We start from the raw sequence: 15,794 nt of genomic DNA, 5'->3' as shown, positions 1-15,794 counted from the left end.
ACCCAAAATTATTAGTGAAATTTTGTGAGTAAGAGTGCTTCCTTTCTCCTCTCACGTATGTGTACTATTAATTTTTTTTTTGTTATTAATTATTGTGTTGTTATTAATATGTTAGATGGATATGAATGTTGAGAATGTGGAACAATGCAGTGATTCTCTCACAATTGAAGAAGTGACTGAAGTTACGAACGATGGAAAATTGTTATGGGATGAGTCACTCATTGAAAAATTCGTGAATATTATGGTGGAAGAAGTTAAGGCTAATAATCGTAGTGGCACAACATTTAGTAAAAATAGTTGGAATAATTTAGTCAAACAAATGAATGTTCACACGGGGAGAAAATTTGGTTTAACCCAACTTCGGAATAAGTTTAATGGTTTAAGGAAAATTTATACTGAGTTTAAGAAATTATTATCGGAGACTGGCGTGTGATATAACCATGAGACGGGCATGGTTATAGTTGAGGAAGAGAGATGGGACAGGTTGTGCAAGGTTAGTAATTTAATTATTAGTCATAAATATATAATAAAATCTTGTATATTATTGGTTATGTGGTTAATATTGTAACAAAATTTGTAGGTTGTTACGAATGCAAATAAGTATAAAAAGTATGGATGTAAGCATTTTGACAAGATGTTGACTATATTTGGGGGCACATATGCAAGAGGGATGCATGTGTAACGACCCTCACCCTGGCAGACACAATATTGTCCGCTTTTGGCTCACCCAAACCAGAGACTTCCTAGGGGGTCACCCATCCTGGTACTACTCCAAGTTAAGCACGCTTAACTACAGAGTTCTGATGGGTTCACGGCCATCATGGCTTTAAAACGCGTTGTGTCATAGAAGGGTATTGAATCTACATATAGCACTTGCCCCATCCACACCCAGACGATGTGGGATTGTGCACCTGTAGCTCGCCCAGTGTGGTAGCCTACTGGTGCCCCCTGCACACGCTCACACACACCCGCCCACAAGGTCGCCACAATCACCCCCCCTTTAGGGCCCAACGTCCTCGTTGGCCACACTTCCGGCTGGGTCAGGCTCTGATACCATTTGTAACAACCCTCACCCTGGCCAGACACAATATTGTCCGCTTTTGGCTCACCCAAACCAGAGACTTCCCAGGGGGTCACCCATCCTGGTACTACTCCAAGTTAAGCACGCTTAACTACAGAGTTCTGATGGGTTCACGGCCATCATGGCTTTAAAACGCGTTGTGTCATAGAAGGGTATTAAATCTACATATAACACTTGCCCCATCCACACCCAGACGATGTGGGATTGTGCACCTGTAGCTCTCCCAGTGTGGTAGCCTACTGGTGCCCCCTGCACACGCTCACACACACCCGCCCACAAGGTCGCCACAGCATGCCCACCCATCCACTACAGCACCACCCACAATCATTTTGCCCACTCCCAATGATGACGATGATGAGGAAGAGGGTTGTGAGGTCAGTCCCCCACCTTTACGTAAAGGTAAGAAAGCCAAAAGAGATGCTTTATCTCCTGGTATAGCTGCACTTTTGTCAAACATGAATGAGAATTCTGAGAGGAGAGCTGAGAGAATGGAAGCTGCAATAGAGAAAGGAGCTAAAGCATATTCTACTTCTACTCGTGTATCTTCATGTGAGAAAGGAGATGATGAAGTTCTCTCTCCCTCAAAAAAGGATAGAGATTATGAAATGTTTGACGCCTCCATGCTCCTTTTACAAAAAATACCTGGAATTGAGATGACCCAATTCGCTAAGGTATCGAAGTTATTACATGATTCTGAGAAGTGGCAGAAATTTTTTCTTTCGGCACCTGAGGATGTAAGAATTGGTTGGGCACTGAATGTTTGAGTTTTTCTTTATGGATGATTGTGTTTTGTGTCATCGTTTAACTTATTACTATCTCACATTTGGATGACTGTAATAACTTAAATACTTTTATTATCTCACATTTGGATGACTGTAATAACTTAAATATTTTTATTATCTCACATTTGGATAACTGTAATAACTTAAATACTTTTATTATCTCACATTTGGATTAATGTAATAACTGAAATATTTTTATTATCTCACATCTGGATTGCTGTAATAACTTAAATACTTTTATTATCTCACATTTGGATGGCTATAATAACTTAAATACTTTTATTTCTTGGATGCCTGTTAGTACTCAAATACTTTAATACCATTATTTAAATGTTTGTTTTATTATTTAAATGTTTTGTTTATTATTTAATTGATTTGCTTATTAATTTAAATGCTTTGTTTATTATTTAATTGATTTGCTTATTAATTTAAATGCTTTGCTTGTATTAAATCTTTAAATAGGGCAATGGATGTGTGGAACAATATAAGAAGAATAATTCAATTATCTGACGATGAGGAGGATAATGAGAGTGTCTTAATATTTGCTGCTCTTTTAGAAGAGCAGAACTTCTATCAAAAGAAGCGTTGTAGGGATTCCATTTTACAAGGGGAAACATATGTTATGGAGATTTTAAACGGCCATAGAGAAAGATGCTATGAAAATTTTAGGATGTACCCTGAAGTTTTTAGAATATTGTGTAGTACCCTGAAAGGTATAGGGCTGAAGGATTCTAAATTTTTAACTGTTTATGAACAAGTGGCAATCTTTTTGCTCACTTTATCTCATAATCAAAGGAATCGTGTTTTAGCAGAGAGATTTCAACACTCCACTGAAACAATTTCTAGACACTTCCATGCCGTGTTGCATGCAGTATGTCAGTTGGGCACCCATATCATTACCCCTCCTAATTTTTCTGTGATTCCGAATAAGATTAGAGAGTCTTCTAGGTTTTACCCTTACTTCAGGCATTGTGTGGGAGCTATAGATGGAACCCACATTCCTGCAACTCTGCCAGCAAGTACACAACTTCCATTTCGTGGTAGAAAGGGTTATACCACACAAAATGTAATGGCTGTATGTGACTTTGACATGAGGTTCACATATGTGCTAGCTGGGTGGGAAGGCTCAGCTAATGATTCGAGAATCCTAAATGAGTGTACTGAAAATGAGGCAATGAACTTTCCAGCTCCACCAGCAGGTAATATTTTTTTATAAATTCACTTTATATATGGTTAGTTTATCATACTGTATATATATTTATGTATTCTAAACATGGCAGGTAAGTATTATTTGGTGGACTCAGAGTATGCCAATAAGCCTAGTTATTTGGCCCCATTTCGAGGTCATACTTATCACTTTCAGGAATACCGTAGGACTAGACAACCTCGTGGTCGGGAGGAAGTGTTCAATCATAGGCATTCATCTTTGAGAAATATAATTGAGCGATGCTTTGGGTTATTGAAGATGAGATTCGCTATTTTGAGGGCAATGTCTCCTTATAAGTTTTCAACACAAGTATTGATTGTAATGGCTTGTTGCACATTACATAATTTTATCAAAAATCAGCATCAGCCTGATGACATATTTGATGGTAATGATCATCCTCAAAGTGATGGTGAAGATGATGAGATTGCTGAGCATGTGCCTTCGGCTCAGCTTCGAGAAATGGATCAATTGCGTAATACTATTGCTGATCAGATTTGGAATTCTCTTCAGCATTCTTGATCCTTCTGAAGGTGATGGTATATTTTTTCTTTTATATGTAATATACTTGTTGCTATTGTGAGCTTGCAATATATATATGTAATATAAATATTTTTTGCAGATATATAATTCAACTTAAATGCTATTAGTGCAGATATGAAGTGTGTTGATGCTCTCTTGAAGGCCACATGTGCTGTTATGAAGATGATGTGTCGTTGCCATTGTTATCCACTTTATGAACTTCTTATTAATTTTTAGTGACAACTACGTATTGTTAATGCTTTGTTCCAAACATTTTATGTACAACTTAAACGTGTTTAATTTGTTGGTTGAATATTTCAGGACTTGTAAATGTTATACACTCTATTTCAATTATGCTTTCAATTGAGTTTGTTTTTATTTTAATGTTGTGTTGGACTATACAGGTATCAGGATAATCAAAATGAAGCAGGTTATTGCAAATAACTTGTAAATAGGTTATTGCAAATTTTTTTTACAAATGTTGACTCTCATGTAGTATAATAAAATGTGACTAGAGATTATTTATTTTTAATATTGAGTTGGACTATACAGGTATAATGATAATAAAATTGAAGTAGGTTATTGCAAAGAACTTGTAAATAGGTTATTGCTAATTTTTTTACAAATGTTGACTCTCATGTAGTATAATAAAATGTGACTAGAGATTATTTATTTTTAATATTGAATTGGACTATACAGGTATAATGATAATAAATTTGAAGTAAGTTATTGCAAATAACTTGTAAATAGGTTATTGCAAAAATTAATATATATATAATTTGGTGGGGGTTTACATTTTTTTACAAAAGAGAAGGCAAAAATCTGTATTTTGGAGTTAAATTCCCACCAGTGCAGACTTACAAGAGTCGAAAATTATTATCAGAGCTGTGTTGTATTTTTTTTTCTTCTTTCGCTAATGCGAAAAATGAGCAAAATGAATGAAATACAAACCTATGGACAATCATCACCAAAGGAACAAACTATACTAAGAAATTTCAAATAACTTGAAGTGCAGTTTCAGATCAAGATAACATGCAAAATGGTTGAAATTATTTGTTCAATTATTAGAACTAACATTCTACATTTTCGCTAAAGCAGTTGCTTCTGTAATTACACTTTGGTTATATATATATATATATGTTTGTGTGTTCAAATTTCAATAAATTTATTAAAAATATATAGACTATTTATATAGAAATAAATTTATAAATAAATTTAAAATTTATAAAAATAAATTAAAAACAATGATAACCAAACATATTTTTTATTTCTGTTTTATTTTGTTTACAACAGTTGGAGTTACCAAACATGTTTTGTTTTTAAAATTCTTGAAACGCATGACTTACCAAACGTGTTTTGCATATTTTTGTTTCCGACATTTCTACAGCAAAACATCGTTCCCAAACGTGCTTCCGATTTTTGCCAAAACACTCTAATAGTAAAAACGCTATTTCTGTTTTAGCAAAAAACAAAACGCCTAAATTAAAACGCATGCCAAACGGGCCCTTAATAGCTTCCACACCCTCAGAATCACAGGCCAAGGTGTGGACTACATCATCAGCAGTTCTTGAATTGCTAGCATTTGCATAATGGTTGCCAAAGATAATGCACAAATGATCATAGTTCTCAACAACCCTTCCTCGAAAAAGATGGGCCTCATGGTGTGTCTGAGATGAAAATACGATTTCTTTAGAGTATAAAGAGCTTCCAATTTAAAATGTCGAATAATCAGACTCAAATTGAGGAAAGAAATATATTGAATCTAAACTTGATTCTTTTTTGGAAAATTGTGTCTTCAAATCTCAGATTTAGAAAAGAGTGTATACAACAACAAACGAATAAATAACATATAAAATAAAAATGATGAACGATGAATTCATCCATTGAGAGCTCCATCATTCAAAAAACCTTAATTTTATGAGTCAAACATTACTAAATTTGTGCAATATTCAACCGAACCGCTGCTGTTTTTCTTTTCTTTTCTTTCTTCTTCTTCTTCTTCTTCCATTTTTTTGTTTTTGTCTTTGTTTAAGTAATATTTGACATGCATTCAAATTTTAGAATTTAAATTTCAAACTTAAATTCCAGAAGTCTAATTGATTGAGTCAAAGGATCATTTTACCAAGTGAACCAAAAAAATGATATCAAACGGACTGTTGTTACCTTACTATTTTTCCTCCTTTATTTTATTTTTTATTTTTTATAGCAGTGCAATATGCACAAGCACAACTCGACAAGAAAATATAAAAGTTACTCTCATGGGATATATGTAACTACCAACAAAACCTTGTCCAAGATTTTTCAAGTCTGCTTCATGAATCTCATTTTCTCATTCAACTTAATCCAGTGTCCTAACTACAAATACATATGCTTTTAAATAAAAGAATTGCGCTACTTTGCAAACAATAACCATAATGGTATAAAAAGAATCAAAGTACAAGAATGAGAAAAAAAGAGGGGCTAGTTCTTGATGGCATGCGCCGCAGGCTAGTACTAAATATTTATTGTCTTTCCAGCAATATTTGGATATGAATGCAAAAATGCTGTCATATTTTGACATAATTTTTAAAGATGATACCAAATGCTGGTGAAGACGTTACACAAGTGCCACTCTCTCGTTCCCCATCCTTCTGTCTGTTTAGCCTTCAGATTTGTTCGGATCTATTAAGATCTAGGGCACAGATGTGTAAAGCTCTTCTATGTAAGTAATTATTTTTTGTGTTCTTGGTTTGAATATCCATATATCTATATATCTAAAGAACCATTTTCTATTAGAATCACTTCATGAGATCCCTTGAAAATACTTGTGCTAATGACTCAATATTATACTCTGATCCTGTTCTATTTTTATGAGCTGCTACTGCTAGTAGAGCATTTTTGCATCTTGAAAATTCATTGCCCTCCATGAAGTGATATGCAATTGAAGCCAATCAAACTCTATCCAATAATGCCTGGAACATTAAAGGTACAAAATTACAAATATTGGTGATTGGACTTACAGACCAAGTAATATGGCATTTATGAAATTGTGCTATGTTGACAGGAAGGATTGATTTCATTTTTGGTAATAGAATAAATTATTATAAAATGATAAATAGCACAGTTTAATGGTTTTGATGTCTTTTAATTTTATAAAATTCCGGGGGTATGAGAACTAGTTAGATTCTTTTTGATACTTAGTGTTATTATTAGCTATTATTGAGTGCAAATTTTGTGAAGTTTCCATGTCATGAACTAATCACGCTACTAATCCGACACTTTCAATCTTTAAGATTAAGTTTTATTGAATGACTCCAAAACTTGGGTTCTCAAGATTGAAATTTCAAAGTTCTCAGTAACCCACGGAAATCTTCTTTTAGAGTTTCTTGAAAACATGAATTTTTTTTTTTTTCAAAACTAATTATCAAAAATGCATATTTCAGATTTTATGTTTTAACACTTTAAAACTATATCAAACAAGAAGGAAACGAAAAGTAGAAAACAAGAAAAAAGAGAACCTAATTGTTCTGTTGGTTATTCCCAATAGATATCTCAAATTGCTCATCTTACCTTTTCGCTTTTGATGACTTCTTTCTCAACAAGGAGAGTTTCTTGGTGAGCTTGTCTGAGATAATATTTTTTGCTCTTATCCAAATTTGTCATGGTATATGGAACAAGAAATAAAAATATATCTAAAGTTGTTATGGCATGAGAGAAGTAAAAAGCAAATTACAGTAAAGAAATGTTTTTGTGTTTTCCATAAAAACAAGAACTGGAAGACGATGTGAAGGTAGAGGAAGTTCAAAGGCGAGGCAGAGATAGTATAAAGAAAGAGAAAACCACAAGTTTAATTTATTAAAATCGTTTTTATTATATCCAACATTTTGCAAAACATAGACGTGTAAGAAATTGAGTTGAGCAAAACTCTGACAAGGAAAAAGATGAGTTTTGCCCATATTCATGAACCTAGACAAGTCAAGCTCATTCTGTTCAAGCTCAGCTTGTTAGTGAGAATACCCTTAAAGATGGGATTGGGCTTGTCGCAGAGTGTTCATTAAGTGAACCGAGTTTAATTGAGCACATTGCCAAGCCAGGCCAAGTTTGTCGCAAACAGCTTATTTCATTTGCAACTTTAACTGGGATAGAGTGAGGTGGTACAACCAAACTTCTAATCTATCATAAACCTTGATCATGTTGACAATTTCAATCCCTTTCCCAACCCTACTCACTATGGAAATCCTGTTCCATCCCATATTGTAGAGGCAGAGCAGCTGACCTAATTGAGCAGTACCATTGTCATCACATGGATCTACCAGAAAGTAGGAAGGTAAAAGTTAATGATAATGCTCCCCACGTGGCTTGTCCCTTTTGCAAGGACAATACTTGGGTCCGACACAGTTGGATGAAATTCATCCAACCTGATTACGTGGACCAATCAATGTAAGACACGTGTCCAAAAATAAAATTAAAATTAAGTTGGGTATTACCCAACTATTTGGGTTTGACCCGTTACTAACATTTTTAAAGGGACCAAAATATCCCTTATCTTCTCCCTCTTCTTTCTCTCTCTACTGGTGGCTTGTCTAATTCAGTGGAATCTGAGTGTGTTGTGAAGGAAACCCCTCCAGGGCTGTTGGCTAAGCAAGGTGAAGGAGAGGGAAGAACCGTAAGGGCAAGGGATGAACAAACTGTGAAGCGATTCAATCATGTGACTGGTTTTGGGTTCATCGCTCCGAGTGTTGGCAACGACGATCTCGTGGTCTACAGGTCCTCGATCCGAGATGGGGGCTTTTTCAGTCTTGTGGAAGGTGAGTCGGTAGAGTTTTTTGTCGAGTATACCGAAAATCATATCAAAGCCGTTGACATCACCGGCCCAATGAAGTCGCTGACCCAAGGTGCTATCCGCCGCGGCGGTGATGGGTATCCCTTCAATGAGGGAGTTATTGGCGGTAATTAGTGATATGGTTGTGTTTGGGTTTGTAATTGGCAGAGGAGCTCTAATTTGGGTGAAGGTGAGCTCTGATTTGGGCGAACAGGAACGTTGATTTGGGTACGATCTTGGATTAATTTGGTCTTGTTTATAATTGGTGATGAGGTTGTGTTTGGTGGGTGAGCAGTGGTGGTAATTGGTGTTGGTTGTGTTTGGGTGCGAAATTGGCTTCAGTGTGTTTGATGGAATTATTGATGTTGCAGAGAATGGAACAAAGCCTGAATTAAAAAAAAAATAGGGTTTCTGAATTCAATCCAGAGAAAATTAGGGTATGAACAAATTCTGGGTTCTTCTCTTCTCTCGGTGCTATATATGCCTGCCTGTGTGCGTACAGCTGTGTGTATGTGTGTGTCTATATATGAAGATTAGGCTTTTGAGCATAGTTGCGGCTACAGGTCAGAGGAGGAAGGAGGCGCAGATTGGAGAGAGAATGAAGAGGTAGAAGATAGGGATATTTTGGTCCCTTTAAAAATGTTTTAGTAACGGGTCAAACCCGAATAGTTGGATAATACCCAACTTAATTTTATTTTTATTTTTTTTGACACGTGTCTTGTCCACGTAGCCAGATTAGATGAACTTCAACCAACTTAGGTTGGACCCAAGTATTGTCCCTTTTGCAATTACTTCTCAAGTCATAGAGGATTTTATACTAAATTATAGGCATTCTATGACCTCTATTTTAATTATGTGATGTTTTGCACAGGAAATCCGGAATCTAATGAATTTGAAATGTAAATGAAACATTGTTATGGTAAATAGTACACAATAAAATGCATAATATCACTAATTAGTAAAGATTAGAGAATATTAGTCAATCGATGGAACCTAGTTGGTTAATTGGAAAAATGACAATCTTAGAAATTATTCCCTGTAAAATATCAAGTATACAACAGCATAATTTATATGATAAAGTTGTGTGTTGATAGTATGAAGAAATAAAAATAAAAAAATGAGCCAAATTTATTTTTATTTTGGTATTTAAACTCTTAAAGTTATTAAAAAAAAAAAAAAAAGACGAAACATAACAAGTTACATACCTTGATGTAGTCATTCCAGTCTGAATCATCGCCAATCATCTTATTTTGTGTTTCATCCCATCTGAATCCAGTATGAGAAAGGAGTTCCTTCAAAATCACGTACTGTTTCTTCCATGTTTTAAGCCGATTCTTAATATGGTCTTTGGTTATATCAGGCCTGAACATTTTGTTTAACGCTGCAACAGCTGTGTTGTATGCCTCAGTCTGTATAACATTATCCACTTTATGCCCCTTTTGAACTTCTTTAACTAGAACTTTACCAAGGCAACGATCCATTTCTTCTGTCCATCTCAAATTTTTTGCCTGCTTGTCATCATTCTGAGTTACAGACACAATTGCAGTCTCCATACCCTCGTTGTCAGACACCAAAGCAATATCAGCTTCGGCACCAATATCAGAAGTCACTAGACCTTGATCATTGCCGAAAATAATACACAATTCTTCATAATTTTTTATTGACTTCACACGAAAAAAATTTGCATGAGTATATGCCTATTGGGTGCACAATATTATATACCAAATAAATATAATCAACATTTAAATTTTATGACTAACACAATTTGATCAAAACAACAAATCAGAACTTTCAGTATGACACAGTGCCAATGGGAGACTTAAATTGTTAGTTAGTTGGGAAATATTGGGAAAATAGTGAGTAGCCAATGGCAATCAGTAGAAAGCAAACTATGCTACATAAAAATCTTCTAAATGTGTCAAACATGCATTTCAGACACCACGTTTCCCACTTCAAAATTTGAATTTCTTTTTATATATATATATTAGAACTCTACTTATCCGTCAATTGCTGTTGGGAGTATTTTAAATTTTTTGAAACTCTTATCTTCCCAACTACCCATATATATAAAATACATTAATTATACATAAGTCACTCCCAACGGCAATTGGGACTTTTATATAAATTAATTAGGACAATACTTGCTTACTCACCAGTGAGTAGGAAGTTCTTACCACCGACGTGGCATAAAAATGAGGTGACACGTGTCTCTGCAATTTAAATAAAATATTTGAAAGGATACCGGGTTATACACAATAACAATACGGATCCAAATTTAAATCCGTAATTCTCTTCCCCCTCCCCAAGCCCTAGACGAAGAACCACCTCAAAAGACCCAAACTTTTATTATTTCCGACCACCTCCACATTTCCGGGCAATTTTGCCACGGTTATAAATCCAGAAGTGTCCATCACGAAAAATAGCATTACCAATCATACAAAATCTCTTGAAAATATCTTCATCAATCATTTAGTTTTGTCTCTTTCTAAAACACTGAATTAATGCTAATATGGGCAATCACTGGTCATTAATCTTCAAATGGTTTTATTTGATTTTAGAGAGAGAAAGTAAGATAAGAAGGAGATATAAAGAACAAATGGGTCTTGCACTCTGGCCTGATCTAGGTTTCAAAAAATAGAAAATAGATTTTGTGGTTGCAGACAGTGTATTGTTGAGTTTGCCCTTCATCCCTCTGTACTTACACGGTCCAAAGTACATTTCTGTCCATTGAGTGCAGAGAATATAGAAAAAGATGGGTAGAAGTTAGGGATGAGAAGATAGATATATAACACAGTATGGGAAAAGGATTAAAGTGAAAGATAGATATAATAACAGCATGAGAGAGAGAGAGAGAGAGAGAGAGCGAGAGAGGGGGGGGGAGGAACAGAGAATTAGGATTTAATTTGGATTTAGTTTGTCATTGGGTTAACCTAAATACGCTTTTAAAACTTTTATTTTCATTTATTTAAATTGGAGAAACACCTGTCACCTTATTTTTGTACCACATCGGTGGTAAGTAAAAATGCCCCACTCACCAGTGAGTAGGCAAGTATCGTCCAATTAATTATATGGATCCGTGAATTTTATATAATTAATGTATTATATTGATGTCCTTTCATGAAAATTTTCAAAGGCAGGTTTGTTTTCTGTTTTTTGTTTTTTTGTTTTTTTTTTTTTTTCTGCTAATGATTTAATAACCATCTTTGTAGCTCCAGAATGTTACTCTTTAACACCAGCTTTGAATCCAACACATGTTTTGGTCTTTGTTTGTGGTGGATAAAACCCTCCATAGAATTAAGAATTCTCAGAGACTTTTATATAATATATGTATTATACATACATACATTTATATATATATATATATATATATAAATGGGTAGTTGAGAAGAAAAGAGTAATAAAAAAATTAAAATACTCCCAACGGCAATTGACGGATAAATAGAGTAATAAATATATAGATAAACGCCAAAGGGATTCTTTTCAGGAATTTTCAGGCAAGTGAATCTCTCCTTACCTTTTTGCTGAATGTATAATAGTTTAAAATAAATGCAAAAGTCACCATAGTCTCCCGTAGCATTTATAATGTTATATATGTTAGATTATCCCAATTAGAACTCTGTTGATTAGAAATAACTTATGCTCCGTTTGGTAGGAAGAAAGGAAGAGGGGTGGATGGAAGACAGGAAAGAAGAAATAAACTTCCTTCATTTGGTAGAGAGAAGGCAAGGAGAGAAGAGAAAAAAGGATGGATGAGTCATCCTTCCTCATTCACAAATTTTCTTTCCTCCAAATATGTACAGAAGACACGAAGGAAGAAAGACAATGTTATTATAACTGTTTTTATATTACAAAATTTTCCTTATAATTAGCCATTTCTATTTCATTCTCTCCTAACAAACAAAATAAGGTATTATCTTATTCTCTTCTCCTCCATCCAACCAAACAAAAAGAGGGAAGTACATAATCTCTTCCTTAGGGATGTCTCATTCATCTCTTCTTCTCTCTCTTCCATCCAATTTTCTTCCATCCTACCAAACGGAGTATTAGACTTACTGCCAGTTAATGACGTTCATTACTTCATCTACTGTTGTTACTTGGATTAGAAAATTACCCTCTGTGCTATTAGTGTTGCTGAATATGGATTGTGGACTTACACTGAAAACATGTTATATATAAAACATATCATGTATATATACATTTAATTTGACTCTCTAAAAATTATCATAATAATTTGTCATTCATAACATAATCCCTTAGTGTTATCTTGTGAAAAATTCATGCAAATGGACAATTTTATTCCACACAAATATCAAGAACATCCAATACCAAAATGAAACCAAGTATATATACAAAGAGAACTGGATTTGAGGTATTGGAGGATACTAAAACAATATATAAATATTTTTACTATTTAATGGGTTTACATAAAATACATGTTAGATACATATATACTCACTGTTATGAGAAAATGTGAGCATGCTATATATGTAACCCTAGGGATAAACATGGAACATGACCCTATGGATAAACATGGAACGTGTTCAGAATTGGTAGCTTATATATTGAGCTGCATTGGGAATAAAATAGGATTACAATGAGTCGTGAACTAGAACCCATGACCGATCCGTTGCTGAGGAATTGATGATTTAGATATTGTTTAAGAAGAAGAATTAAACCATGAGTCAGATAGACTGAATATGGTGTTTACTAATGAGCATATATATATATATATATACTGCTACAGGAAAGATCCCAATTGTCCCATAAATATCATTATGATTCTTGGATTTTTGGGGTAATAGATTGGGAATTAAGAATTGATTATTAACCATATCGTTAATCTGATGTTTGATTATGGAATGAGGTGAAAGAGTTGGCAGAAGGTTACCCATGGCTGAAAAATTAAGGATCGGTTCTCTGGAAGTTTAAAAGGGAGAAGAGGATGATTGTAGCGTCAGACAGCCCACGCATGGCATCATGCGCGTGGCGCGCCCATCTGACATTTAAAAGTATTTTAAATAAATTTAAGCATGAAAAATGAGGGGAAATAGAAATAAATCTTAGAAAATTTTCAAAAATTACTAGAAATTATCATGTGAAGTAAATTTTCGTATTGTACTGGAATAAATTTATTTAGAGTGACTTTAGGTCCATTTGCAAATTTATTACCCTAAAAAGTGGTTTTGAGTACTTAATTGAGAACGTGGGGGAAAGTTAAAAATAAAATAAATTAATTATTCCTATTAGGTTACAAAGAAGTATTTGAGGATCAAATTTAGTTAAATGAAGTGTATCGTTTGCAATTCGCAATTGGAAAGTGGAAGTGGAACACACACACGTATAAGTAACGATAATGGGGAGGTTAATTAATTGTTCGTATAACATTTCAGTGGATTATATCATCTTGATTATTTTAGTCACACTTCCTTTATTTTTGTTAGAGGAACTTGTTTACGATAAATAATGTAATTATGAACATGTGTTCCCTGTTAATAGTATTCAATACTATTGATCATAATTTGTAAACCATTGAGTTTGTAAATGTAAGAGTTGACTTTATTCAGTTATTGTTAATTCATTCACATATTGAATTGAACGGTGGTTTAAGTGAGTTCATGTATGAAAGATAATTATAATCACGCCAAGGGTTAGAATGTTGGACTAGTTGTCATTGAAATTGAAATTGGGGCGTGACAGATGATATTAGAGCCAATCCCTAGCCGAAAAAGGGGGAGCCTGCACAAGCCCATGAGGGTCAGGCTAGCGAGGACACTGGATCCCAAGAGATTGTTGGCCCTTACACGTGTGGGCATCTCCTAACTATGTAGACACGTTTTGAAAAACGTGAGTACATAGAGTGTGCAAAGTAGACAATATGTACACAACGGAATTGGTCGTGACAGAACCAATGTGTCAAAGACCCACAATGTTGCCCTGCCAAATAGGATCCAACCCTCGATTATTCTTCTAGAGTATTTGTCAGCATATCCACTTCCAAATCATCACTAACATCCTTCACTCAATCACCAATATGGCTTCTCTTTGCACGGCCATAATTCACCTCTCCAATTGATAGTACCACATCGGCATAGACTTTGGAGGGAACTGCTCAATATTTTTTCCTTCCTCACTTCCTTTCTCGATTCTCTTTTGCCTCTGTTTCATCATCTACATATAATGCAACTTACACTACAACTTCCCGTCAAAGCTCTTGCTACATCACTAACTTAGGCCTCCTTGTCGCTTGCATCAGTGACTTTATGAGAAATCCATATATGCTGATCAAATTGTCCACCGCTCAAGATTGATTGGAAGCTATCAAGAAAGATCCACCATTTGATTGGACCAGTAATCAGAGAATATTTTTATGAAAAATAACCAAATTCGGCCTTGTGTTGTGTCGATGTAAAAATGAGGAGCGGCATGATCATGAAGAAGATGAAAATGTAGAGAAGATAGAGAAGGGTAGAGCTAGCAGTGATGAAGAAAAAACAATGTCAGCTTTGGTTGTGTCCTCCCCTTCTCCCTCTTCTGTCCTCTTCGTCACTCCGGCTTCTCTCTTCTATTTTCTCTAGCTGGAAAGATGGTGTTTACAGACACCTATATATATGAATATATGCAGCAAAAAGGCAAAAAGGGGAAGAAATTAATTTAGGTTTTTCACCCTAATTTTTTGTTGGTTTAATGGAGAGGACCGTATAAAATTTGAAAGAGTTCCATATCTGGGTATATTTTGGTAAAATATTGCTCAATAAAGGGGCATAATAGTTGTACCATACAAAATATGCACCATTGCATCGCACAGGACTACATTGCCATACTCTAGTTATTGCCCAACTGACGGTTAGGGGGTAATTTGGTCTAAATTGTAGGTTGCCAGAATAAAATGATAGTTCAGGGGAGTTATTTGCATTTGGTCCTAAAAAATATAAATATTTAGCCGCATTCCCGTCCTTGGATTTGGGGATTTGATAAACCCGACAAGGGAACAAAAACCCACATCAATACCCATCCACGAGTCCTTAGAAAAGCAAGAACTTCAGTATTAGCTCTCAAAATATAAATCAACATTAAGCTTTAGCAGGAAAGCAATACACAAGACAAGAAACCTAAGTTAGCATCAAGAATTATTCAAGATTCTTTACAACAATATAATATTAAATTCATTGGTTATAGACATATAACTCAATAAAAACCAATAAGATTGAATTAAGAAAGGGCCGGACTCAAAAGTTAGAGAATTTTGTCAAATGCATGCAATTGTACCTTTATGTAGTCATTCCAAATAGCATCATCCGCAACAACCATCTTTTGTGCCTCGTCCCATGTAAATCCCTTTTGAGCAACAATGTCGTTCAAAACCCCATACTGCTTCCTCCATGTCTTCAGCCGATTCTTGAGGTC

At 34.7% G+C, this 15,794-nt stretch overlaps 2 protein-coding genes across 2 annotated transcripts; one reads left to right on the top strand and one right to left on the bottom strand.

Moving 5' to 3' along the window:
• Positions 1 to 2,329: 2,329 nt before the first annotated feature.
• On the top strand, positions 2,330 to 3,589 carry LOC132314113 (protein ALP1-like). Its single transcript, XM_059813012.1, has 2 exons — positions 2,330 to 3,062; positions 3,144 to 3,589. Exons 1-2 carry the CDS (start codon positions 2,330 to 2,332, stop codon positions 3,587 to 3,589), a joined length of 1,179 nt encoding a protein of 392 aa, XP_059668995.1.
• Positions 3,590 to 4,908: 1,319 nt separating this feature from the next.
• Positions 4,909 to 15,792, bottom strand: LOC132314111 (uncharacterized protein At2g29880-like). The gene is made up of 3 exons (XM_059813011.1): positions 15,657 to 15,792; positions 9,596 to 10,054; positions 4,909 to 5,256 (listed from the first exon to the last, which is right to left on the bottom strand). Exons 1-3 carry the CDS (start codon positions 15,696 to 15,698, stop codon positions 4,909 to 4,911), a joined length of 849 nt encoding a protein of 282 aa, XP_059668994.1. The 5' UTR covers positions 15,699 to 15,792.
• Positions 15,793 to 15,794: the final 2 nt, after the last annotated feature.

Source organism: Cornus florida, unplaced genomic scaffold (assembly GCF_030987335.1).
Source record: "Cornus florida cultivar Cherokee Brave unplaced genomic scaffold, ASM3098733v1 CherokeeBrave_3.0.0_Hap2_Chr06, whole genome shotgun sequence".
Taxonomy (NCBI): domain Eukaryota; kingdom Viridiplantae; phylum Streptophyta; class Magnoliopsida; order Cornales; family Cornaceae; genus Cornus; species Cornus florida.
The sequence above is the reverse complement of the archived record's forward strand: the minus strand, read 5'-3'. Positions and strand labels throughout refer to the sequence as shown.